The following is a 27,164-nucleotide window of genomic DNA, read 5'->3' as shown; positions in this document are numbered from 1 at the left end:
TATTTAATTTCCACTTCATTATTCTCATTTGCAAACAAAGATAATGCTACCTTCTTCACCAAACTATTTTAAGGATTAAATGAGAAAATGAATAGAAGTACTTATCTCAGTGACTGGCATAGAGTTAATGCATACTAAATGGCTGCTAATATTTTAATAATGACAAGTATATGCATGATATACAAGAAACCAAATACGTTTTGCTTTTTCTTTTGATATATCCTTAAATCCCGTATTTTTTTAAATGACTATCTGATGGTTACACAGCAAATGGAAATTTTAACAACCAATTGATTATACTATAAAGCATCACTGCATCTTAGGACTCTTTATTTTATTTTTTTTTTAAAGATTTTATTTATTCATGAGAGACAGAGAGGCAGAGACACAGGCAGAGGGAGAAGCAGGCGGGACTCGATCCTATGCGGGACTCAATCCGAGTCGCCAGAATCACACCCTGGCCAAAGGTGGCGCTAAACCACTGAGCCACCTGGGCTGACCCCCCTTGGACTCTTTCTGCATTAAAGCAGGATAGATATGCCACAGACTGGTGTAAACTACCGAAGTTTTTATAAATCAGAAAAATCTAAGAGAAAAAGAAAAAGAAAAATCTTATTCAGGGATGCCTGAATGGCTCAGTGGTTGAGCACCTGCCTTTGGCTCAAGGCGTGATCCTGGGGTTTGGGGATCAGGTCCCACATCAGGCTACCTGCAGGGAGTCTGCTTCTCCCTCTGCCTATGTGTCTGCTTCTCTCTCTCGCTAGTCTCTCTCTCATGAATAAATAAAACCTTTAAAAAGAAAAAAGTCTTACTCATAGTGAGGGATTTCTATGCAGTTATATAATATATACTGAAATATTCAGAATTCTTCCAGTCAATGATAAAGAGGCATTAAGAATGGGAATACAACTACGAGGTAGGGAGAGCACACCATCTGTTACAAAAATAAAAAGTACCATAATTTTCATTAAAAATTGTTACTTGTTAAGGGTCCAATCTGTTAAAGAGTTAAAGGAACAGGGTAAAAGGAAACAAGGGTGAAAATACACTATGGCTACTGGGAAGGTAAAGGGAACTAATCACTGAACTTATAACTACATAAAATATATGAGTTACTGGCTCCATTTCTAAAAGGCAAATTTTATTAAGCTATTTTCCTAGAGGACAGGTGAGGGAAAGGCATGTCAAACTGACACTTGGATTTATTTACCTTTGTGCCTGTGCCTGGGTTTATGAGGCTTTTTGCCTGAAGGAAAGAGAGCTAAATCCAAATTATAAGAATGAAATATTTTTAAGGTCTTTTTTTTTTTAAGTTTTAAATTACAAAACTGTACTACTGTTTTGTTCTTAGCACTTTAAATCCCCAAGGAACTCATGAGGTAAAGAATCTTTCATATAATAGAATGTCAAATAAAATGCAAAAGCATCCATTAACGTCTCAGGGGATCATCAACTATCATTGTAATAAACATGTATGTTTTAGATACACGTTATAAAAAAAAGCTATTTACAAAGGTTGTGCTATTTTTAGTGACTAATCCAGAAAACTACCTAACTCAAACAGTTCCCATATAGAACAGAGAGGTCCCCAAAGCAAGAACTAGGTTTTCTACCAAATTTAATACTTATAATACTAATACTTGACCATCAAATGACAATGAAGACAATAGGACAGAGATACTCCGATTTTAGTTGTTAACAATGAATGCAAGACACCATGCAGTTTTGCCTTAAAAACAACAGAATTATTTGAGGCAATGAAAAGAAAGGAAGGAAATACATGGTGCACAGAGGAGAATGTATTCTTAACTTAAAAGGTCTGCAGGCCTTTTACAGATTACACAGTATTCTTTCAAGACAGGAGCTACCTGACTCATTCAGCACAGCAGTCACAAAATCATTAAACAATTTACACACGTTTCCATAAGGCAAACACAATACAGGTTAATGAAGAAAGATTTCCATGGGCTTCTCTGTTTGAAGTACAATAATATATTAAGTATAAAACTATCACTTAAGGAAGGACTCAATTTGTTCTTGATAAAATCGTATGTATTTAAAGTGATTTACTAAAGGTTTTTCAGAGCAAAATTTTAAAGTGAAAAAGCTCTTAAGCAATTGATAAACTGTGGTTAAGTAAGCATAAACAATGAATCTTCATTGCTAACTGGGTTAATGGGAAAATTCCTAAAATATAATCACCAGAGTTAGAGTTCCAATTACCTTCCTCTTACCTGTTACTTGTGGTACGTATGGTACTGACAATCTCTCAACACTATAGCCGCTTCCACCTAGTGATTCTGCAATCTTGTTGGTCAAAAAGTATAAATTTTTGTCATGCTTCTCTAAAGATTTTGGAAGCCTGTCAGGTTGATCAAAACAAAAGTCATTCAGTATTATTTAAATCACTGAGCAAAAATAAGTTAACATGCAAGCATGCTAGATCAAAGCCTAAATATAAATATAAACACATCTTAAAACTGTAATTAGTAACAGAAAAATCAGCGTATTTTTGGTGACCAATCTGACTATAAAAACACATGGTACGGGTCCCATATGTTAAGCATTCTGCTGTGATTTCTTCTCCAGTAACATTCCAATGGGGAAGTCAATCTTAATTATTCTGTGGGCATTCACACATTAAATGATGAGGAGGACTAAATTCAGCTTTAACCTTCATGCTAATTAAAACTGAGAGAAGAAAATCAAACTACAGTTCAGTGATTGCTAATGAGATACATATCAGCCAGTGAAGTGACAGGAAGCACCTGCCCAATCACATAAAGGTCTACTTTCTTCTCAATCCATCTGATACTATCTTAAGCTGATGCTCTCAATACTACACTGCTTTTACAGTCCCAAGATCTGAATAAAGTATTGTTCACATATATGTTCTTATTTGAAGAGCAAAGGAGAATGTAGGGTATAATACTGATTTTCCTTAGTATATTCTCTTCCCACAATTTTGGGTACTGCTAGCTATTATTGAAAGTCTTCAACAGGATATTATATTCTCTTAAAGAAATGCTTATTTATATATGAGAACATGCTACATTTAAGAACTATATCTCCATACTAAAAAAAGATAAATTTTTTCATCAAAGATCAATTCTGTGTGTGTGGATGAGTCTACACAAGAACTTTTATAGCAAAGAAAGAAGTCAGATACATTAAATGACAAAAATACTTAATATATGAAAATAATCTAACAACAGTTTACTCCTTTATAATCATCACTGATCGGTTTTTCAAGTCAGTGTTCCTTCCTTAAAATGTAAAGCATTAACATACATGCACTTATCTCTGAAAATATGCTCTGGTAGAAAATAAGGGGCTTCCATAGTTCGAATCTCAATGACCTGAAACATATCCAAAAAAAACAAAACAAAACAAATCAATAACCTTATTCCTTAGGACCTGGCTCTGAAAATTTGGAAAACCAAAAACGGAGAAATTAAACATTTTTAAAAATACCAGCACTTTATTTTGGAATTTAAGCTATGTTTAGAGCCCATATGCAGAGTTCATTTTATTTACACATTTATTATTTTAAAAATTCAGAAGGTAACAAAATTGTGACAATAAAATAGTACATATAGTAAAAAACAACGATGTGTTATATTTGACTGAACCTACTACCAAAGGATAAAGAACACGTAATTTTCTTGAGTGCCACTATGCTGGAAAGTCCTTGGCAGAATCAAAGGCCATTGATACCCTTACCCTCTGGAGCCACCTTCTGCAGTGCATGTGTGAGATCTCAAGGCACTTCTGAGGTGGGACTCCAACTCACTGTGAGCAACCAGAGGGGGCACTCTGCTTCTGTAATATGTGTATCTCCAAGGGCAGCTGTCAAATGAACAAATGAGTTTTCTTTCTTAGAATGCACTAAAGCCTCCATTTTACCATGGACTGGGAGATGTGCTTCCAATTTCAGAAAAATGAGGCTCTCCTTGACTAGTATCCTTAAACAACAAAGATCAAGTGGACCTTCTCTGTCACATAAATTAGGAACTCTGAAATGCATATTAAATTGTGCAAGTAGCCATTTCATGAGTTACTGCTGAAAAACTGCACGAGACAAATTTCTAATAAAATGTTTTCTTCAATAATTCAACCTTTGAGATTTGGCTCGAGTAGACTGGTTTAAAACAGTGACTAAAATAGTATAAAACAATATAACTAAAAATGATATAGATACTAAGATTCATAATGGCTTAAAAGGAAAACAATTATATAGAATGTACATGACATTCTAGAAGAAAACCATGCATTCTACTTGATCACTATCCAAAAAAATTCTAATAAAGCAGCAGGCCTCAAAGAAAATATAAACACTAGCTGTAGTTTTAGTTTCAATTAAGCCACTACTGAAAAGGTGATGCATACTTTTATAGCATTACCTTTGTAATTTGATGTACAATCATTAAAATTAACAATAATCAGCAGTGGAAGAAAATCAGCCATTTTTATATAAAAATCAAGATGAAGGGGATCCCTGGTGGCGCAGCGGTTTAGCGCCTGCCTTTGGCCCAGGGCGCGATCCTGGAGACCCGGGATCGAATCCCACATCGGGCTCCTGGTGCATGGAGCCTGCTTCTCCCTCTGCCTGTGTCTCTGCCTCTCTCTCTCTGTGACTATCATAAATAAATAAAAATTAAAAAAAAAATCAAGATGAAGGACCTTTCCAAACATCTTACCTTGCTAACATGCTGGCAAAATGCAGGGACAGCTATCATCTGACTCACAAAGTTGAGGTACGCCGCAACCAGTGCCATGATCCCACAGCGATGAAACATGGGCAAATTATCCTCATTGATAATCGCACTATCCTTTAATAAAAAACAAACGCAGCTAACAGATCAAGGTCTTACGCTCCATTAGTGTTTTCTCTATAGTTATACAGAAAAAATGCAGGTTGTTTGGAGTGCTAATAAAAATGTTACCTTTTAAGAAGTTATTTTTTAGAGAATTCTGGAAGGAGAATAAATGCCCATTTACAGGAGAGTTCAATCTCTCAAATTGCTTTCTTAGGAGTCTTCCAGGGGGTGGAGGGGGGGATACACAAATACACACATATATCTGACATTAAAATATATATTCGACACATATTCCTATTGCACGCTGTCCTTTACACACTCCAGTGAGATAGCTACATAAGTAATGCCTGTGTGATGACTTCTTCCCCACTAGACTGAGAGTATGGGCAGAGCGGCCATGATGCCTCCTCTTCACAGTATTGCCAAGGCTCTGAGCAAATCTGGCACACAGCTGATGTTCATTCAATATTTGTTAAAAGAATGCGTATGAGCACAACCTGGAGAATTTTCAATTTAAAACTAGACACCTCCTTTTAATATTCATGTCCTTGGATTTAGGCAACACCACTTTAAAGATGGTGTCTTGTTCATAGAAAAAAAATTTTTTTCTTCACTGTAAGAGTATGAAAGCATACCTGTAAAGCAATGGCCAATCGAATGAGATCAATAACCACTTCTTCATTGGCCAATTCAATAGTTATAAGAGCAAGAGAAGTATAAAGTAGCTCATAGTTTTTCTGAACATTGTCCTCCTCTTTACAGCCCAAATATATGTGCCGATAGAGCTGCTGCCCATTCTGAAAAGGGAAGTGACAGAGGAAAAAGATGATTTCGCTTAAAAGTAGTATAGATTTCATAGGCACATAACAAAGTAGTTCTTATTACAGGACTTAACATGGAAGAGAAACTTAAGCTAATTAATCAGATGGTCAAATTGTATTACAATTACCAACATCAACAAATATGCTAATATACAACTATAAACTAAGATAAGAGTTGAAGCATGAACCAGAAATTAAAATAGCAACTAAGAAAGAGTTCCAGTGTAAACAATGAAATGCTTTTAGTGCTAATTTGAAAAGATAAAAGCAAATTATAGACTGCTTCGGGAAAAGGCTGAAAGGGCTGCCAGAGTTATGGGAAATACTTCTGCAATACAGCCTAGGCAATGATTAAAAAAATAATAAATTTGGCTAAGGAGAAAAGTACTTACGCTTTCTTGCCTTTGGAGGCAATCTCCTACGCTTTCTTGCCTTGGAGGCAATCTCCTCCTTAGGAGCTGTCCAAGGAAGAGCATCTGCAGATTCTGCTACACTTTGGTGTGGAGTGTGTAAGTGTATACACTTATTAGTGTATTATTGTATAAGCCTAAAGCTTTATACAAGGGAGAGGTTACAGAAACATTCCAGGGACTGCAAAAGGTTTCCCCCTAAACCAAACTAATCTAAATATGCTAATACAGAACAGAAGAGTTTTTCCTATCTTAAAGCATTCCTAGGTAGGTCCAACTGCTAAATGAGAGCTAACAGAAGTAAGAGTGTGCTCCCCACTTAAAGTCACTATGACTTTCTGTGGTTAATTACTATGTGGTAATTAACTCAACTTGCTGCATTGGTTCTCAACACTAATTGTAAGCTACAATCACTGAGAAATTGGAATGACCACCATGCTTCTACCCTCGCCACTGTCCCCAATATGATTTAGCTGGTTAGCAGTGAAGCCCAGTTATTTTTAAAGCACAAATATCCCTAGGTGATTCTAATATGCAGCCTATTCACTCATAAGTGGAGGGACTTTAGCTTAACACTACAGCCCGTTTCTCAGCAGGTTCATCTGATGTTCACTTTAAAGAAAGCGAACTAAACAAGACCAACAGTCTTCTGAATCCAGGGTCTGCTTCTTTCAAATAGTTCTATACTTGGGTCTGTAACAATGGTCTATGTATTGGGCCCTCTCCAACCCTATTCTTGAATCCTGGGATTCCGAAATAACAATAACATTAAAGCTTGCACATAGGAGAGTTTAGATGTTAGGTTCCTTTAATTCAAGTAGATTTTGTACCTGTTACCTACCCATCGTATTAGATAGCATTACCAAATACCTAGTTATTAGATAACATTAAAATCTAACATTATGTACTACATTAATAGTGTAAATCAGTGTGATGACTTCACAAGGTGGTTTGACATTGTCCAATAAATCTGAAGAACCTGGGACACTTGGATGGCTTAGCGGCTGGGTGTCTGCCTTTGGCTCAGGGCCTGATCCCAGATTCACGGAATCGAGTGCCACATTGGGCTCCTTGCATAGTGCCTGCTTCTCCTCCCTCTGCCTGTTCTCTGCCTCTCTTTCTGTGTCTCTCATGAGTGGATAAATAAAATCTTAAAAAAAAAAAATCTGAAGAACCTATTACTCAACAAAGCCTCTCCTACAGGCCTTAGAGAAACAAGAGTTACATGTGGTATGCTACATGGACAAGAACATTCATAGCAGCCCTTTCTGTAACAACCCCAAACCAGAAACAATTCAAATGTCCTCAACAGGAAAACAGATAACTTGTGGTATATTCGTGTTATGCAATACTATACAGCTACACAGATGAATGAATTTTACTAAAATAGAGCTAAATGAAAGAAAACATAAAAGAATATGCATATGGTTCCTTTCACACAAAATGCAAAAAACTAACAAAGCTACACTGTATTGTTTAGGAATCTATAGATGGACACTTAGGTGGCAAACTGTAAAGAAAACAAAGCAAGGAGTCTATTTTCATAAAAGAACAGGGTTTACTACCTGCTGTGAAAGACATGGAGCAGTGGACAGGCCGGGCATGTGGGGGCCTACACTGCTGGTTCACTTCAGAATAATTAAATAATGCCCATACACTTTGTATTTCATAACAACTGGTACCTTTTTGCAAAGTAATTCCCTGAATTGCTCTTTCAGCTGCTTAACAAGAACCCTTTCACATGGTGAATTCTGTTAGGATCACAACTTTCAGAGAGTAGCCCTGCTATATGAGACACCAGATACTGAGTGGCAACAGCTTTTCCTTGTACCTAGAAATACAGTTCATTAGGAAGTAAGAGGTAAAGGAGCACCTCCCAGTGTAAACTGTAAGGGCTTCCTGCCCCAGGCCAGTTTTTCAAACACAGACCCAATGCCTAAGATGTCCCTAAAACATTCTGATGGAGTGGTTTTAGGCTGGGTAGTAATATCCAAAGGGCAGTCCATCATCCCCTGACTACAGAACTCCAATTTTTTTTCTTTAGGTCTTTGTTGAAATTTCCATAAGGTGCCAGTTAAAGTTGCCTAAGAAAACCAAACAGCATTTTGACTGACAGGATAAATTGGAAGGTAAATGAAAAAGGGTGTCCAACAGTAAAAATAAAATTTGATTTAAAAAAATGAACAGATTGCACCAAAAGAAAAATATACTAAAAAGAAGTGTTATATACTAACAGTAACAAATGCTTAACCAGTTATTTTAAATTATAAAATCGAAGGATAACTAATTCAGGGAACAACTTCAAAAATCCAAGTCTAATCTTTTGGTTCAACTGGAACCTTTCAAAATTAGTTGGCTAGCAAATTAAGGAAAAAGAAGGATTATTTCTATCACTGTCATGCCAGATAAAATAAAATGAATATAGTCCCCAAATTCTCCTTAATGTCATTATATAAAGTCAAAGCCTAAATGTTAGTGAGTTTTCAAAATCCATTCTATTACTCATGATTAAAAGTTCTTCCATCATGAGAAACAACTTCTTTCATTAACTGGATAAATAAGGAAATATTGAAAAAGCAGAAGTTGGAAAGACCTAATGCCTCTGGCTCTATTTATTAGCTACTGTTTTCATACACAATATAGCCAACTTTAAAGAATTATTATACTTACATTAATGCAGTAACTGTTATTTTATAATTCAATTTTCAAATAAATTTCCTAAACTGTGGGGACATTAACTTGAAACACAGAAATCAATAGTAATAGAGCAAAATAAAAGATACTGACAGGGACAAAGCATGGTTTAGAAATGAGCCAAAGAACATGGATTATCAATATCTGCACCTATCTTCCTATGGGGCTCTTTGCTTGTTGTTCCCTTCACCTCTAAAGACCCAGGCTCACTTATCTACCAAGACTGGGATTATCATGAGGCCAGTTGGCAAGTGTGTCATAGATACTGCTGTGCATCTCAAAGTTGAGCTCAGCATCTGGCAAATAGGGACATCTTGGTGGCTCAATGGTTGAGCGTCTGCCTTTGGCTCAGGGCGTGATGCCAGTTTGGGGATCGAGTCCCACATCAGGCTCCGTATGAGGATCCTTTTTTTTTTAAAAAAAAGATTTATTTATTTATTTATGATAGACATAGAGAGAGACAGAGAGGCGCAGAGACACAGGAGGAGGGAGAAGCAGGCTCCATGCCAGGAGCCCGATGTGGGACTCGATCCCGGGACTCCACGATCGCGCCCTGGGCCAAAGGCAGGCGCCAAACCACTGAGCCACCCAGGGATCCCCGTATGAGGATCCTGCTTCTCCCTCTGCCTATGTCTCTGCCTCTCTCTCTCTGTGTCTCTCACAAATAAATAAAATCTTAAAAAAAAAAAAAAAAAGAATCTGGCAAATACTAAGTGCTTAAGCTTTGAATGAAGAATATGCAGAAAGATTATACGTGCTAAATAACTTTAGGTGTTGTGATTTTCTAAATTCAGCTACTTGCCAACAGACATATCAAATTCAACTGACCATAATGGAAATCTAGGTACATATTACTTTTAAGGGCAGAGATCTGCCTATCCGATCTTTATATCCCAAATAATGCACAGAACAATGCCAAATACACTGTAAAAAACATAAAACACTCATTATATTTATTTATTCACTGGTGATAAGTATTTTCAAAAACATGAAGCCATTAAAAGTGGAATCAGTGTGTGTGCCTAGGGTGGAGAAGAGTGCAGACAGAAATTACAGGGAAACATTTTACTCAAAGCAAGAATTTAGAACTATTGCGGCATCCACCAATGCTTAAACACAGGCTGGAAGAGACACCATCAAGAATGTTATGGTAATATGGAAAGTTAAAGATGGTAGCTTGAGATTTCCAACTCCAAAATCCAATGGCTTCTTTTTAAGGTCACAGATCAATATAAAACTAACAATTCAAACAGCTATAACTTCTATCATGCATTATTTTTAAGAAAATAATCTTACCTTTTTCATGAAACTTGTGTCTTGTCTACAAATTTTTTCTCTTTTTATCTTTAGGTCAGCTACATCTGGTATTATTCTAGAGACAATATATAATTTTTAATGAACAATACATTTAGTACATGTCTTCTTAGGCAAATTATAATTATACTTAGGAATTTGAACTATTTATATTTAACACATTTCAATGAGCATTTGAAGTAATCCTATATGTAATGATACTACTGAATTACCAGGCTCAATTAAGGGGAATTTCATAAATTCATCTTGACTCCTTGTCATTCCTAAGTTTAAAGCAAAACCAAAATAAAATTCATGTAACTAGTGACTACTAGATGAGATCTCTGAAAGTACATTAAAAGACCTTCGAACATTTGCTATCTTAAAATATAATAATTAAATTGTCTCAATATCAATTAAATGAAACTTTGAATAAAACTTAAAAATCTGAGGGATCCCTGGGTGGCTCAGTGGTTGAGCATCTGCCTCCTCCAGCTCAGGCCATGGACTCTGGGATCGAGTACTACATCGGGCTCCCCTTGAGGAGCCTGCTTCTTCCTCTGCCTATGTCTCTGCCTCTCTCTCTGTGTCTCTCACGAACAAATAAATAAAATCTTAAAAAAAAAAAAACTAAAAAATCTGAAATTTAAAAAATCATAATACTTGAATACATTAATGTGGGAATTTAAAAAACATTATCATTAAGCCTATTTCAAAATGGCCCAATACCTGATCCCTCGAAGTTTTGCCCTATTGTCATGGCGATCCATGAGATTATGCATTACTTCCAAGACTAACTGTCTCAGTTCATAGTCTTCCATGAGGGATGGTGATAACAAAGGATCCAGAAAAGATCCAGGCAGTGCAGTAACAATTGTTTTTGCTTTGTATCCAGAGGTTACCTGATTATTGGGAAGAAAAACAAAGAAACAAAAAACCTTTGTCATGAGTCCTTCTTCAGTAAAATTTTTTAAACTGTTTTATAAAATCCATAAATTTAGGGAAACAGCAAGTATGAACAGAAGTCTGAATGAAAAACAAAAAGGATATTTATAAGGTAATGAGGATTTTGGGGTGCCTGGGTAACACAGGTGGTTAAGTGTCAGACTCTTGGTTTCTGCTCAGATCATGATCTCAGGGTCATGTGATCAAGCTCCATGCTCAGCGTGGAATCTGCTTAAGAATCTCTTCTTCCTCTCCTGCCCCCTCCCACCGTGCTCTCTCTCTAAAATAAATGGATCTTAAAAAAAAGTAATGAGGATTTTAGTGACTTTATAAAAACATCGTAAGAATAATAAAATTAATAAAAGCACATATTTACCATGTGCCAGACACAAGTCTAAGCACTGTATGAGTATTAATTTCCTCTTCACCACATCTCTAGGACAGAGGCATCAATATGTATCCCCATTTTGTAACAGAAAACAGGCTCAGAATGGTCAAGAATCTGTGAGATGGTAGTCAGTACTAAGTGGATACAAGGTATTATTAGGTAGCAAATAGTACAGGTATGAATGGTAATTTTAAATTGTCAAATTATTCTTTTATTTTAAAATAAGCAGTTTAGGTTAACAGGAATACATTTTTATTTTGGAAAGATGTATTTTATTACTTGATTTGACATTTCTGAATGTATGCCTATCTTCTGAATTTAAAGCTTTTAAAGAGCACATACTGGATGCTCTTTAAAATGCTATTAAACATTTTAACTATACCATACAGACATCCATTCAGGTGACTCTGGTACAATTAGGATTAGAGACAAGATGATTTACTCAGGGTATTTGTTTAATTAAAAGGCTTAGAAACAAAGAAATTTCAGGTGGGAAGTCTCTATTTATATTCAGGATTACAAATGATTATGAGCATATGTATTTGGGCACTTATTACAGGATGGAGGTGATTTTACAAATGGGCAAGGAATTTGGTAGGACAACTGTTGCTCGCCTAGAAGAATTAAAAACATGGGATCCCTGGGTGGCGCAGCGGTTTAGTGCCTGCCTTTGGCCCAGGGCGCGATCCTGGAGACCCGGGATCGAATCCCACGTCGGGCTCCCGGTGCATGGAGCCTGCTTCTCCCTCTACCTATGTCTCTGCCTCTCTCTCTCTCTGTGACTATCATAAATAAAAATTAAAAAAAAAAAATATTCAAGTCTCACACCACATACAAAAATAAACTTCAAATACCTAGCTATGGGAAGCCAAATTTTAAAAACTTCTGTTAAAAAAAAATAAACAAAATGTGTTCATATTTTAAGAGTAGGCAAAAGTTCTTTAACAAGATACAAATAAAAAAAGCACAAAACACATACAAAAGGATTGATAGATCTGGCTATATTAGATTTAAAACTTCTATATGGCAAGTACCATAACCAGAGTTAAAAATGAAACACAAGAGATATTTCTGTACTAATCCCTAGCAATAAAATATTTATTTAAAAAAAAGGGATCAGGACACCTGGGTGGCTCAGTGGTTGAGCGTCTGCCTTTGGCTCAGGGTGTGGTCCCGGGGTCCTGGAATTGAGTTCCATATCAGGCTCCCTGCAGGGAGCTTGCTTCTCCTTCTGCCTGTGTCTCTGCCTCTCTCTCTGTGTCTCATGAATAAATAAAATCTTTTAAAAAAAGGGGGGAGGGATCATGTACAGTAAAGATTTCCTAAAACAAATTTAAAAGATAAAGATTTGGAAAGGGGGGATCCCTGGGTGGCTCAGCGGTTTGGTGCCTGCCTTTGGCCCAGGGCGCGATCCTGGAATCTGGGGATCGAGTCCCGCATCAGGCTCCTGGCATGGAGCCAGCTTCTCCCTCTGTGTCTCTGCCTCTGTCTATCATGAATAAATAAATAAAATCTTAAAAAAAAAAAAAAGATTTGGAAAGGACACACATTCCAAATAATCAGCTCCTACTTTGTTCTTGGCATTATACTAGATAGAGTTAAATCAAAGATGAAAATAAGGGGCACACAGGGCTCAGTTGGTTAAGCATCTGCCTTCAGTTCAAGTCATGATCCCAGGGTCTTGGAATAGAGCCCCACATGAGGGGGAGGGGGGCAGGTTCCTGCTCAGCAGGGAGCCTGCTTCTCCATCTCCCTTTGACCCTCTGACTCATGCTCTTGCTCTCTCTCAAATGAATTAAAAAATCTTTTTAAAAAAGATGAAAATAATCATAACTAGAGGTCATCACATTTTAAATATGCTGTTCCTTTTTAGCTCTTCATAGCTGAATTATTTTCCAAATGAGAAATCATTATTTGGCGAGTATATGAAGGAAATAGCATGATTTGTACAAAGAACGTGGTTTCACATCCAAGTTCTAGTCTTCAGCTTATTGTCCTTGGAGAACCTCTTTCACTCCTCCTACTCCCAAGTCTCTGAGCCCAGGCATCTTCGTGTGTATAAAAACACAATACCTGCTATCTTCTGTATGTTTTATCATTATGAAGATAAATAAGATGACAGGAGATGTGAGGAATAAACAGTAATACAATAAAAATTTAAGTATATAAGCCATAGAAAAAAACTAACCATAAGCAGTATTTTACAATATAAGAGAAAAGTGGATAACGCGAAGCTATTTTTTCAACCTCTTCAACGATGTTAAGTGTATTCTTCACTTATTTTAAAGGCCTTACCATAAGTAAAGATCTCAGCAACATTATCTGAATCCGCCTGGTTCCCAAATCCCTAAGATACACAAAATACTGGTATTATCTTATTAGTAGTAATTCAAATTGACATTATTTCATTTACTTATATTACCTAATTTTAAAATTCTATTCATTTTGATTAAATACATTGTTTCCAAACCACCTAAAGTCATGACTCACTTTATATTCATCAATTTCATATGAATTAAAGAGTTCTATGTAGAAAACAAAAAATTCAGACAAAAAATTAAAAAGCTATTGGCTCTCAAAACAGTACAAATGATGTGAAAATTCAATAATTCAATCGATTACATGAACACACAATGAAACAACCCCAATTAAGACACTGCAAATTTGAGAATATACTTACCATGAATATAAATGGCAAACATAATATCTATTTAACATGTATCAATAAGCAGTTATGAACAGATAATTTTTAAAAAGCTAACAAATGGAAAAAGGTTATCTAATTAGTGGTCAAAGAAATGTAAATTAAATAAGACTATCATTTCTTTATTAAATTAAAAACTCACAAATATCTCCAAACTAAAGCTTTAGCATGTTGTAAAATCAAACTATAAAATGAAGCCAAAAAATATGATCTTTAAAAATCACTTTCAGTTCTAGAATTCAAAGAATAAGTCAACATTTGACAAAACTGACATTCATCTTTAAAATCTTTATAAGAAAAAAAAAAAATAAAATAAAATCTTTATAAGAAACTTGAAGCCGTACCACATATTATGTATGTATATAGACAACGTCCAGGATAAATTAACCTTCAACCTAGTTAATGTAAAACACAGAAAATTTGAGAATTTATGATATACTGAAAACTGATTCTGAAAACTGATTATGTAAAATCAGGCAATGGTAATACAACTGCTTAGCAATCTGGGCAGCCCCGGTGGCGCAGCGGTTTAGCGCTGCCTGCAGCCCGGGGTGTGATCCTGGAGACTCAGGATCGAGTCCCACATTGGGCTTCCTGCTTGGAGCCTGCTTCTCTGCCTCTCTCTTCGCTCTCTCTGAATGAATAAATAAATAAATCTTTAAAAACAAACAAACAAAAAAAACAACTGCTTAGCAATCTAGTGCCACAAAAATAATGTTTTCCATAGGATTTTTATGATGAATGATTTAAAAAAAAACATTTTATAACATTAAGATGAAATTTAGCCCAAGATGATATTAAAATTTATAGTTTGAGAACATAGGGAAAACTACATACGCATACCCTAGTTGACTGATATCCAAAGTATGGGTGGATGTTCCAAAAACAGGTACTTTCCCCATAATGAACATCATGATTTCTGACCTCTGATAATCTGGTAGGTTACTCCCAAAAAATCCTATGAAAATATTAAGATAAAGATAAATTTTACTAATTAAAACGGTTATTTTTCCATAACACAAAATCGTAATACATTTTAACCAAAGCTTTCAATATGTGGTAAAACAATGTCTTTAAGTCATATATATTACTCTAAAGTCCTTTTCTGTTCTCCCTTCTTGCCACTTGCTCTGCCGGCCGTGTGCTCCCCTGTGCCCATCGTAGCCATGCCTCATGGAATTGAATAAATCAAGGACTTTCTGCTCATGGCCAGGCAAAAGGATGCCATATCCATCAAAATCAAGAAAAGTAAAGATAACATGAAATGTAAAGTTCAATGCAGCAGACACCTTTATACCTCAGCCATCACAAAGAGAAACTGAAGCAGTCCCTGCCTCCAGGTTTGGGGTGAAGGAGCTGAAATGAACTTGGCACACTGATTTGAACTGCATTAAAATTTTAAAAATTTAAAAAAAAAAACACCTTTTAAGGTACTCTAATTTCTTTTGTTCAAAATCATTTACTCATGTATAGTGTAAGATGTGTATAACAGACTAACACATAAAACAGTAAATGTCTAAAAAAGTATTTTGCATATGGTTTATGATGGTAAACCATCATCAATTTGAGTTGGACTTTTAGAAAACAGAAAAAAAAACCTCTGGTAGTGTTTCTTAAGAAACTCTTATTCATATATTGTGAGCCTAAATTCTTGTTCTGGTAAGAAAGTCACTAATGAGGCCAAATTTTGGTGAAGAAGTCAATAATTAGGTCACAATACTTTGGCTTCCTACAATTGCTAAAATGCTGTAGAATATCATTACAATGAGCCAGGTTTATAATCTACCCAGTGGGTTAATTCAATATATATAATTCAACTAAAACACACACACACACACACACACACACACAATCCCACAAAATGTTATTTACTTGTCATTTTTCTCATGTACTCTTACATCTTGTGGATATTAAATGTATTTGCTGTAGTTTTTTACTTCTTAGTCTAGAAGACTTAAAACATTTAATTATCACTTAAACTTCAAACTTTGTTGTTTCATTGAAAAATCAGAACAGGTACTGAATCATGCTGGTTTTGTTCATTTCTCAAAATGCAACATAATCATTACAAAAACCTCATTTTCAATGCTTATTTAAGAATAAATTAGTTTTTCAATTTAACTCTTCAGCTTTTATTATAGGAATGAATAATCTATGCAAACTAAAATTGTTCTATTTATCATCTGATTAGATCTGGGGATAAAAGTCATTTCCAATTATCACACACTTCAGCAAGCAAAAATCTCATGATCTTAACATTGTGCAATCCACATAAAGTATATTATTCTAACACTTCAGGAGCACTATCTATGGTATTAAGAAACTATTTTATTTGGATCCTCACAACAACCATATGAGTCTAGGAACTACTTCTTATTAACCTCAGTTACCTCTTGTGGGAATGAAGATTAGAGAGGGTAAGAACTCAAACCAAAAAACTAGACAGCTGGCAGCCCTGAGGGTTCAGCGGTTTAGTGCTGCCTTCAGCCCAGGAAGTGATCCTGGAGACCCAGGATCGAGTCCCATGTCAGGCTCCCTGCGTAGAGCCTGTTTCTCCCTCTGCCTATGTCTCAGTCTCTCTCTCTCTCTCTCTCTCTCTCTCTCTGTGTGTGTTTCTCATGAATAAATAAATAAAATCTTAAAAAAAAACAAAAAACTACACAGCTAACAGTAAGGCCTGAGGTGTGGGCTATTCATTTCCAAAGCCTATGTTATCATTATTCTCTCTTTCCTCCCTGTGAGGTACTTTTAACTTTCCAAGAACCCAATTAGATACGCTGCTAATCACCATGCAAAACTAGACACGGATTTTCTGTTCCAAGCAAGCCAGTCATTTACCATGAGGGCATCAAGTTTCCAACATAATCAACTGTGAGGAGAGTCCTGAAAGGAATTCATTTTCTGAACCCACTATTTGTGTTTGAACCACTGGATGGAAGTGCTGAGGAGCCCCACCTAATCCCCAACTGGGAAGAACACTGCATGGAGCTAGGTTCTTGATCACTTTAAAAAAAAAAAAAAAAAAAATTTGCCGCCAGCCTCGCATCTTCAAGTGCCAGAGGCACAGCAGCCCTGGCTCCCTAGTCCAACAGCAATATCCACACAACCTGGTAACTATCTAAGTATTGAAAACTTCTAAAAGAAAATATTGAGGAAAACAGAAATCCGATTAAACAAAAATCTTACTGTGCCACACTGCACTTTTCTCTCATTTTAATTTCCACATGTTATTTTGAATGTGTCATGTCACAGAAATATTGCTTGAGTTTACTGCATATATATTTTATAATAAAATACTTGAAAAAATAAATATTCTGGAGTGAAAGAGCAACAGTGAATTCACTGGAATTCACTAAAGCAATTTAATTCTGTGAAGACAGGAATAGCTGATTTATTATCTTAAAATATCACAGAAAATCCATAAATCCAAATAAATCTAAGAATCACCATAAAAGTTACATTTACCATTTACTATACACTGATCTAATTGGTTTAAGAATACCAAAAATATCTCTGCTATACTGAGATTCCATGGTAATACTGGATTTCATTATGTTTTGTCTTTTCACTCCAAAATCTTAAGCACCTATTATGTTTTACCGTGCTGAATAAGACACACCTGGGCCTTTGCCCTCATGAGGAGAATTTCTGCACACATAAGATCATAGCTAGGTAAAATAGAGGTATAGCACTAAGCAGATAAACTACCTGCATCACAAAATCCTAGTATGGGGCCTGCTACATACACATTCAATATGTAAGTGCTGAATGCTGGATGCATAATCCATAAACTTCATATGCATGCATATCCATAAAACTTCAGAAAGAAGATAAAAAAGAAACTTTGTATTACATATTCCAAAGGACTACTTAAATAAGTAGCCCCCATACAGAAAAATTATCCAGATAAAAGATATAAACTGGGCTCCAAAATAAAATCTGACTTTATTTTTAGCAGAAACTATTAGCAACCATTAGAAATTAGGCACTAAACCCCAGGGATACAACTCAATTTTGAAATTATTACAGAAATCACGTAGTGACACTAAAACGTGATCTGGGTATTCTAAAGATATTAGGAGGGGAAGGTTAAAGGAGAATAGGAGTGTGCTTACTTAAATTTGAATTAAATTTATATTTTACTTTAATACAGTCAGATCACTCTATTTCCTAAAAAAAAAAAAATCTTTTTTTAAAGGAAGTTCTTTACACTTTACTGTACTTTAGTCATGTTTTTAAGAAAAAAAAAAATGAAATTAAAGCCGAAGGCGTCGGTACCTATAACTTGGTTTCTAATAACATTCCCCAGTAAAAGAAACCACAGCACTTTGAGAAATGACAGATTCCATGGCTGCAGCAGGAAATACAAAATGAGCCTGAAACAGCTTAAACCAGTAAGGCTATGCTCAAAAGAAATGGGGAAAAGTTACAAAGACATGGAAGATGGGAGTTCCAACTGGCAAAATCTAAGACAATTTCAGCACCAAAATAAAACAATAAATACAGAATGAATTATGAAGCATGAAAATATAAATCCATAAGCTCATGCCAATAATAAAGATATAAATACCCGCATTCCTACATACATACAGAGGGAAGAAAAAGGGATTCCTGCTCACCGCAGAACACTGAGTGCCACCTGACAGCTGTGGAGGGAGTGTGGAATTTGAAAACCATCCATTTGCAACATGACAGTAAAGACAGGTTCAGGTAAGAATTATGAATGGTTACTAAATTCACGGGGAGGTTTGGGTGAAGAGCAGAATATCCACATGGTCTAAAAGCACATCTTCCAAGATGGCTTATTGTTTATAAGGATAAAAACTGAAACCGTACAACAGAGAAACAGAACACTTGGATCAAAATTCACATCACCAATGAGAAGCAAAAGTACACTGTGTACCTCTCTGTACGCAATCATCCAAGAACCTTATCCCTTATGTAGCATTCAGCCAGGAATGAGCAAACACCAGACAAACCCAAAAGAGGAAAAATTTTTGGATGGGGGTGGTATGCTCTTAAAAACCCCCGTATCAGTACTTGATTGGATGAGCACTGGGTGTTATTCTATATGTTGGCAAACTGAACACCAATACAAAATAAATTTATAAAAAAAAACAACTGTATCATAAATGAAAAGAACTTAAGACTAAAGGAACTTAAGTATTACAACTAAATGCAATTTATGATCCTAGACTGAATCTTGGACATAAGGAAAAAGATGCTCTAAAAAAAAAATATTAGGTCAAATGACAAAACTACAATATGGAAGTCTGATTCATGTACTATGTCAATGTTAAATTCATGGATGTTGGTAAGTATATTCTGGTTACATAAGAAAGAATCTTATTCTCTGGAAAAATACTCTATGCTGAGACCATGATGCATATGCACTTAGTGTCTTAGTGGCTTAGGGAAAAATGAGGATGTATTTATGTATCTCTCTGTGTGTGTATAATGTATATATATGTACACATAATGTACACACAAATATACATACATGCACACATGGAGAAATGGAGAGAGGGAAGGAGGGAAAGAGACAACCTAAATGATAAAATAAATGGCATACAGGATTAACAGATGAATCTGGGTGAAGGATATACAGTGTTCTTTGTCCTATTATGTTTATTTTTGGAATATAAGTTTTTTAAAAGTCTAAAGCTACAATTCACTTTTGATTAATGCACTGTTAGAGACAAGTATCTTTCAGTGAGAGCTTTTTAATCACTGTTTTACATAAAGTTTTGAAAAGTGAAATGTACTCACCTATTGTTTGGATGATAGCATTCTGCACAATCTTCTCATCATTGTCTTTGGAACTTGAGTTTAAGCTGGCACTGCCTACAGATCCCCCCTGTAAATCATTTGCTTCAAATTCAACACTGAGACGCAGATGCTTCAGGAGGGTGTTAAAGACTTCCAGCACTGTGGGTCCTGTAAATGAACACTAATGTGAGCTTTTCCAGTATTATACACTCAAAACCAATTCCTCCATACTACCACACATTCTAGCCAAATAAGTGATGTATTATTTTGCTCTTACCAACACACTTTCCATGCCTGGTTTGCACTCTGGTTTTCTTATGATATGCAAGCAAATTCTGCCCTGAGTTACAGCATTTGATAGAAATAATAACATTTGGATCTATATCCTCCCAAATGTCTAGCACATAACTGGTTTTCAAGTTCTTTATTAGAAAAAAGGAGGGGGACCCCTGGGTGGCTCAGTGGTTGAGTATCTGCCTTCAGCTCAGGTCATGATCCCTAGGGTCCTGGGATTGAGTCCCGCATCGGGCTCCCCGCAGGGAACCTGCTTCTCTCTCTGCCTATGTCTCTGACCCTCTCTCTCTGTGTCTCTAATGAATAAATGAATAAAATTAAAAGAAATAAAAAAGAAAAGAAAAAAGGAGAAAGGGGAGACTGATAGACTGATACAGAGGAAAGGCTTAAGTGTGCATTAAAGAAGTCTGAGAGTCATCAAGGGAGCCCAAAATTTCAAGAGAAATTATAGCACATTTAAAAACATTAAAGTATTTTTAAAGAGTTTTCTATACACTGCTGATTCTACTGAAAAAAAAATCTACAATAGATTAATGCATTAATTTTTTTGTTTTAGGTTTTTTCGTTTTGTTTTGTTTGCTGACACTCACCTATGGAACCCTTAGCAGCAATGGCAACAGCCTCTAATAGAACCTGGATGATACCTGCTCGAACCCGTGGAGAATCTTTTTTACGAGCATCAAGGTGTCCTAGGATCTCCTGAATTACATGGTGAGAATACTGAGCCTAAAAGAAGCAAAACAGTACACAAAGATGTACGAATAGTTATATGCATACTGACAGAATTCCTAAGAAGGGAAAATCATATGTCCCTTAAATGTCCAACTTCCGGAGACGTATACTCATGTCACAGAAAAATATGTAGCCATTAAAAAACACGCTTTTCAAGAATAAACTGGTATACTAGAAAATATTTATAATACCCTGTATGAAAAAAGTTGCAAAATACTATGATTAATGAAATTTAATCAGTTCTTTAAAAGAATATATAGGACTAGAATTATATACACCTAAATATTGACAGTGCCCAGGATTCATACCAAGTTTTTATTCTCTTCACACTTCTCTGTAATTTCAAAGAACATTTACATACTCTTATAATTTGATAATAGGACAAATATTTAAAATAAACAGATTATGATATTTACAGCACTTCTCTCTTACCCAAACTAGATAAATATTATTTCTCATTATGGATACCTAACAATGCTAAACAGTCAAAACTCCCATCTCATCAAAAGCCACTATGAAAATGAAAATGTTATCAGTGTATACCTGATTAAATTTAAATCAAGGAAATATTGGAAGATTTGCAATTTTACAAAGGCAATTTTATCATAAATAAATTTGATCAATCACAATGAATGATAATGAGGCCTAAATCTAAAATAAGATAGCTAGAAAATGTTTACTACAATGAATATTTTCTTACTTCTTTTTTTTTAAGAGTAGCAAAGTTTTGGTTGTTGTTTTTTTGTTTTTGTTTTTGTTTTTTTAAACTAGTAACTACACCCAGAAGTCATGAGTGGGTCTACTACTAGGCTGTAAAAAAACAAAAACAAACAAAATGGGCTATGGCCCCGAATCTCCATGTCTGTGTTTGCTTGCCCTCAGGCCCCACCGCTCTGTTTTCACACTGGTGACTTTTCTATCCTTTGGAATGGGTTGTTTTATGTCAAAAGCAGTGTCCAACACATAATGGCTACTCTGCTCAAAAGCAAAAAGAATCTCCCTCCACCTCTATCAACATAACCAAATTTGCCATCAAGTATTTCTGGTATTTATCACAATACATCTACTTTTATAACAACCCAAGGTAAACATTTTCACATTTACTTTCTGTAACATAAAAAGAGATGAATCCAGACAGACAGATACACATGTACACAAAACCTGAAACGGAACTTCTTGCCAAGAAAGCTGTATGCTTCTCATGCATGAGCCTCACGGTAGGGTCTGTCTTACAAATACAATGGCAATTTGACTTACTGTCTAAACCAGGACACTTCAGAGAGTGAGTATTAATAACTACATAAAGCAGGGCTATCCTAAGCAAAGCATAGCACCTGTCCACAAGAGCTCAAGAATTCCACCTTGGATGAAAAGTGTATGGAGTGATAGGAACAAAACTAAAACTACAATGATGTTAATTATACTAAACACTGAAAGTTCCTCACGCAGTTTTACTGAGCTACCTATGGTAAAACTGGTAAAACTCACCCTCACACTGAAGTTTAGAGCAATATTGTTGGATGTGTAGCCTTTAAGAAGCAACATAATAGGGTGGTTATTTGAATATAAGCCCTGGAGTCAGATTTGCCCAAATTCAAATTTGGGCTGCATCATTTAATAGCTTAATAGCGTACAGCTTAAGAGAGAATTACTTAACTTCTCTAAACCTCAGTTTTCCTCATCTACAATATTTAGAAAATAAGAACAGTTATTTCGTAGAATCGTTGTGACACTTACATGAGTTCATTTGTGAAAGGAACCTAAAATTGTACCTACGACAGGAAACGTGTTAAAGTTAGCCATTATTACTTACTCTTTTAATTGGTGACTCCTGGAATAATATGTTACTGCAACATTAAACAAACAAAAACGACAACAGAAGAACACATTTGATTCAGAAGCAGGTGCCAGGCACTGTTCTACCCTCTGTATATGTAGTATCACATTTTATCCACACCAGCAGTTCCACTGTGCACTTCCCAGTGCAAATGAGGCAGGTTTTTAATTTTAAGTTCAGTAATTTATAAAAGATCATGCAGAAACTCTAAGGGAGGGCCTAAGCTGTGAATCCTAACCCAACCTCAGAGCCCAGCTCTTAAACACAACACCTTATTACCTTCAACAAATCAATTTAGCACAAAGGATGAGCTTTAAATATTTTCCCTTTACCACAAACGCCCTATTATATTTGAAACTACCTGGAATTATGTCTATGTAACCCCTTAGGGATATAAATCCTGGTCAGGCTAGCTAGCTTAATGTGCTGAGAGAGGAAGAAATGTTACTTCAGAATGATTCCCTTAAACAATTTTATGGTAAACAGCAATTAAAACAAATTTATTACAAGTTTTAATTGTATCAAGATAAGTCTTACTAAACAGAAATTCTCATTCTACTGGGTACTAATATTTAACCTGTGATCAATGGACTTATAAAACATGAAGTACTTAAAGCTATGTCCAGAGAAATGCTGTGGACCAGGAGTTTCTTAATCTTTAATCAATAAGTATTTATCGATTCTTTATTTGACTTTATCACTTTATTTTGCACAAAAGACTTGTAAGGTGACAGATCTTTAGTAAACTACTACAGTAATCATTTTACAATATATACATATATCCAATCATATGTTGTACATCTTAAAGCCACACGTTATATGTCAATTATGACTCAATAAAACTAGAAAAATAAATTTTTGATATTATCCTACTACATCCAAACCAGCTTTATAGTAACTACCACTTATCAAAAACCCACATTATAGTATGCTAACTTTAACTTACTGGTTGGTTTAGATCAAACCTTGTGGAACAGAATGACCAGAATCTGAACCGTGATTTCACATTCTACCTGTGTTCCCTTTAGTGCCAAACCTGACCTCTCTAAACATCAGTTTCCTGATCTGCAAAAGGAGAATAATCACAGTATCTATTATAAAAAATGAGGATTCAAAACAAGAGAGCAAGTAAGTTATGTACACAGTACCTAGTACAACTGGCACTTGATAAAATGGTATTTCTATTTTAAAAATATAAATTATCCATTCAATGCATGCATTAAAGTTTTCTTTTCAGAAATGAGAAAACTAGAACTCAGAGGGACTGAATAATTTGCCCAAGTTCACACAACCAGTAAACCGCACATCTAGGATGTGAATCCTGGTATGACCTATAGTAAAAGCCATGCTGCTTTCTTACTATCTTATCTCCTTTGATTGAACGACGACTTTTCAGGGCATAAAAAATGTAGAGTGTGTTAAAAAAAAAAAAAAAAAAAAAGGACTTAAAATCCCTACTTGAATTAAGAGCCACCTGGGTCTGTTCAGGTTTCCAGGAGAACCAAGTTGTGGTCCTCTGTAGTAGATAAGAGTATCTCATCATGAGGTTCTATTAAGGCTAGAGGAGTTAACACATGCACTATCACACAGTAAAAACTCAATAAATACTAATTATTATCAGCTATATGCTACTGTAATAAATTTCAATTCCAATACCAGTTTATCAGTGAAATATAAACACACAATAAATATATTCAAATAAATGAACAATAAACAGCATCACGAGATCTTTTACTTCTTTTTATTAAGTATCTTTTCATCTTGGCAAATAAGAAAATAAGTGGTAAATAAAATGAGACAAAAAACTAAATTAAGAACATGTATATCTTACAGTGTTCTAGAACTCTGATATGCTTATGGACACAAAATCAAAATTACTTATATAAATATGATAAATACTTAAACCAATCCTTACCTGAATGGAATACATTATAATTTTAAAGCAGTGAACTGCAAATTCATTGGGATCCCATAGTTTGTGATGGTCTAAATGCCTGTAATTAACAAGAAAATTACTTTAAGTGTTCCTTTTTATTACTTTCTTCCTCTAGCACCCCAAACAATATGTAAAATTGTATCCTAGAATGTAGCAGAGAAAAAGCAAAGGAATAAAAACAATGTGTTAGGAGAGCTTAAGAGCTATGAAGTTAGGAGGGAGAAGACCCAAGACACCTCTAGCTAGAGTTTCAGAAGAACAAAGATCGAATGAGAATGAGCTCCATTTGAGGAGCCAATGACTGAGATTTTTTTCTAATTAAAAACAGCCAACCAAAGATCAAACCCCTAATCTCATCAAGATAAACACAAGGTCCAAGAGGGACAACAACTCACCTCTAAAGGAAACAGAACTAGATTCCCAGGTAACTCACCAAGAGCAACAAGAGAAACCAGAGAATAGGATAATACCCTCAGAGTACTGATCTGCTAATTCAGCTTAGTATTATTTGCCAAGCAGAACTTTCAATGTGGATAAAATGAAGACATGCGATAAAGCAATTTCTAGAGGATTTACTTTAGAAGGAGGAAAAAAAATGATTCCAGAATAAAAAAACAGAAAGGCAAAAAGGAATGCTGAGCAACAGAACCAAACAACATACAAGTTAAAACACACACATACACTAATACAATATCTAACTTGTGAAACTGAAAAATATACTAGCCAAAAGTAGATATTAAGACAAAAGCATTTAACCTTTTATTCCTAAAGAAGAAAATATTAAACTTTACACCAAAAAACTGAATGTTAAACTTTAAATATTATATAAAAATGAATGTTATATTTCCTAAGAACCATTCGAAGCAGAAAAATTACAAGGGCAGCCTGGGTGGCTCAGCAGTTTAGCACCGCCTTCAGCCCAGGATGTGATCCTGAGCTGAGACCCGGAATCAAGTCCCACATCAGGTTCCCTGCATGGAGCCTGCTTCTCCCTCTGCCTCTGCCTCTCTCTTTCTATGTCTCTCATGAATAAATAAATAAATAAAATCTTAAAAAAAAAAAAAGAAAAAAAAGCTTGTGATTTTAGGAATTGACAGCAAACTAGAGATAAGTGAGAATTTTTTGAAGCCAATAAAAGTTTTCTATTTAAAAAATAAAAAAAAAAAACTTCAGCAAACGTCATGCTCCGTGTTTTACCACTGGTATAGGAATCTTGAAAATTGGGGTCAAACCCCTGCATTTAGATGCCACTTATGAACTATCACTTTAGATAAGTGGTTTCACCTCTAGAATTTCAGTGTTCCTATCTGTAAATTGGGGGTAATGACACATTCCTTACAGGGCTGTTGGAATGATTAAACAACTCATGTGAAAACATGTAGCACAGTGTATGGCACAGAACAGGTAACAAATGTCAGCTTAATCTCAACCAGGTGTAGTATCTTGGGCCCTTTCTAGACAAAACAAATCATATAAAATTAGCATTTAAAATCAAGAACTTAGCTTTGGTGGAATTAATTTAAATTGTTTTGGTATTGTAATTTCATTTTCTCACGTTGATTCTATCCTTATTTCAGTTTAGTTTTCAAGGAAAGAATTGGTAAATTTGGTTGAATCATTCTTTTGGTTATAGCCTTTCAAGCCATTGGTCTATATGCTGGCAGGTGTTTATATATATTTAAATTTGTAACTAAACTCACAATGTTGCTTTAGGCTATCTAATACACAGAAGTAACACCTTGCTCCTATCTCTGGAGGAGAAAAGCAAAGCAATGTTACAGGTCCAGTGTACTGGTTACCTTTGTAAGAAGAGCCCCAACCTATTGGCATGAGCAGAAGTCAAACTGCAATGGAACCAAGCAGCAACTATATACTATTTTTTCTGCAAGTTTAGTAGTAAAGGGAAAGGGAGAGGGAGAGGAAAATAATTTCAAATTTATAAGACCAGTGATTCTCAAATCCTGTTTCTCAGACCACATGCATCAAAATCACCTTGGCTAAAAAAAAACACAACAATAGGCAGATTTCAGGGCTCTCTACTAGGCCCCAGGCTAAGGACGATGGGACCAAAGATCTTACACATCCCTGAGATTTTTAAGCATAATTAACTTCTGAAAACCACTGTCCTGGACTTATACATACACAATTTACTACTCTTACTATCTTTGCAAAACAGGTGGGGAGTTTTACTTTGAGGAGTCACTGATGCATAACAAAGAAAAAGTAGAGTCACAAACTCAACTGGGTGAGATCTTTGAAAGTAAAAAATTTCTACGTAATCACTTCTTTTTTTTAAAGATTTTATTTATTTATTCATGACACACACACACACACAGAGGCAGAGATACAGGCAGAGGGAGAAGCGGGCTCCATGCAGGGAGCCCAACATGGGACTCGATCCTCGGTCTCCAGGATCACACCCCGGGCTTCAGGCGGCGCTTAACCACTGTGCCACTGGGGCTGCCCTACTTAATCACTTCTAAAACTTCTAAAACAAGAACTGTGACAGAATATATTCAGT

The 27,164-nt window shown here is 35.5% G+C and overlaps 1 protein-coding gene across 2 annotated transcripts in view; it reads right to left on the bottom strand.

Moving 5' to 3' along the window:
• The window catches only part of EFR3A (EFR3 homolog A), a 106,288-nt gene that overhangs the window by 23,635 nt on the left and 55,489 nt on the right, over nt 1-27,164 (bottom strand). For both annotated transcript variants that reach the window (XM_055314063.1, XM_055314064.1), the window contains 11 exons: nt 24,623-24,701; nt 20,729-20,864; nt 19,845-20,012; nt 14,919-15,033; nt 13,667-13,718; nt 10,768-10,940; nt 10,042-10,117; nt 5,456-5,617; nt 4,701-4,832; nt 3,292-3,359; nt 2,235-2,362 (listed from right to left, as the gene is read on the bottom strand). In XM_055314063.1, coding sequence (XP_055170038.1) covers nt 2,235-2,362; nt 3,292-3,359; nt 4,701-4,832; nt 5,456-5,617; nt 10,042-10,117; nt 10,768-10,940; nt 13,667-13,718; nt 14,919-15,033; nt 19,845-20,012; nt 20,729-20,864; nt 24,623-24,701 — 1,289 coding nt within the window. The remainder of the gene's footprint in view (nt 1-2,234; nt 2,363-3,291; nt 3,360-4,700; nt 4,833-5,455; nt 5,618-10,041; nt 10,118-10,767; nt 10,941-13,666; nt 13,719-14,918; nt 15,034-19,844; nt 20,013-20,728; nt 20,865-24,622; nt 24,702-27,164) is intronic.

The sequence above is a fragment of the Nyctereutes procyonoides genome, unplaced genomic scaffold (assembly GCF_905146905.1).
Source record: "Nyctereutes procyonoides isolate TBG_1078 unplaced genomic scaffold, NYPRO_anot_genome, whole genome shotgun sequence".
NCBI classification, from domain to species: Eukaryota; Metazoa; Chordata; class Mammalia; order Carnivora; family Canidae; genus Nyctereutes; species Nyctereutes procyonoides.
This window is presented reverse-complemented; position numbering and strand designations above follow the sequence as displayed.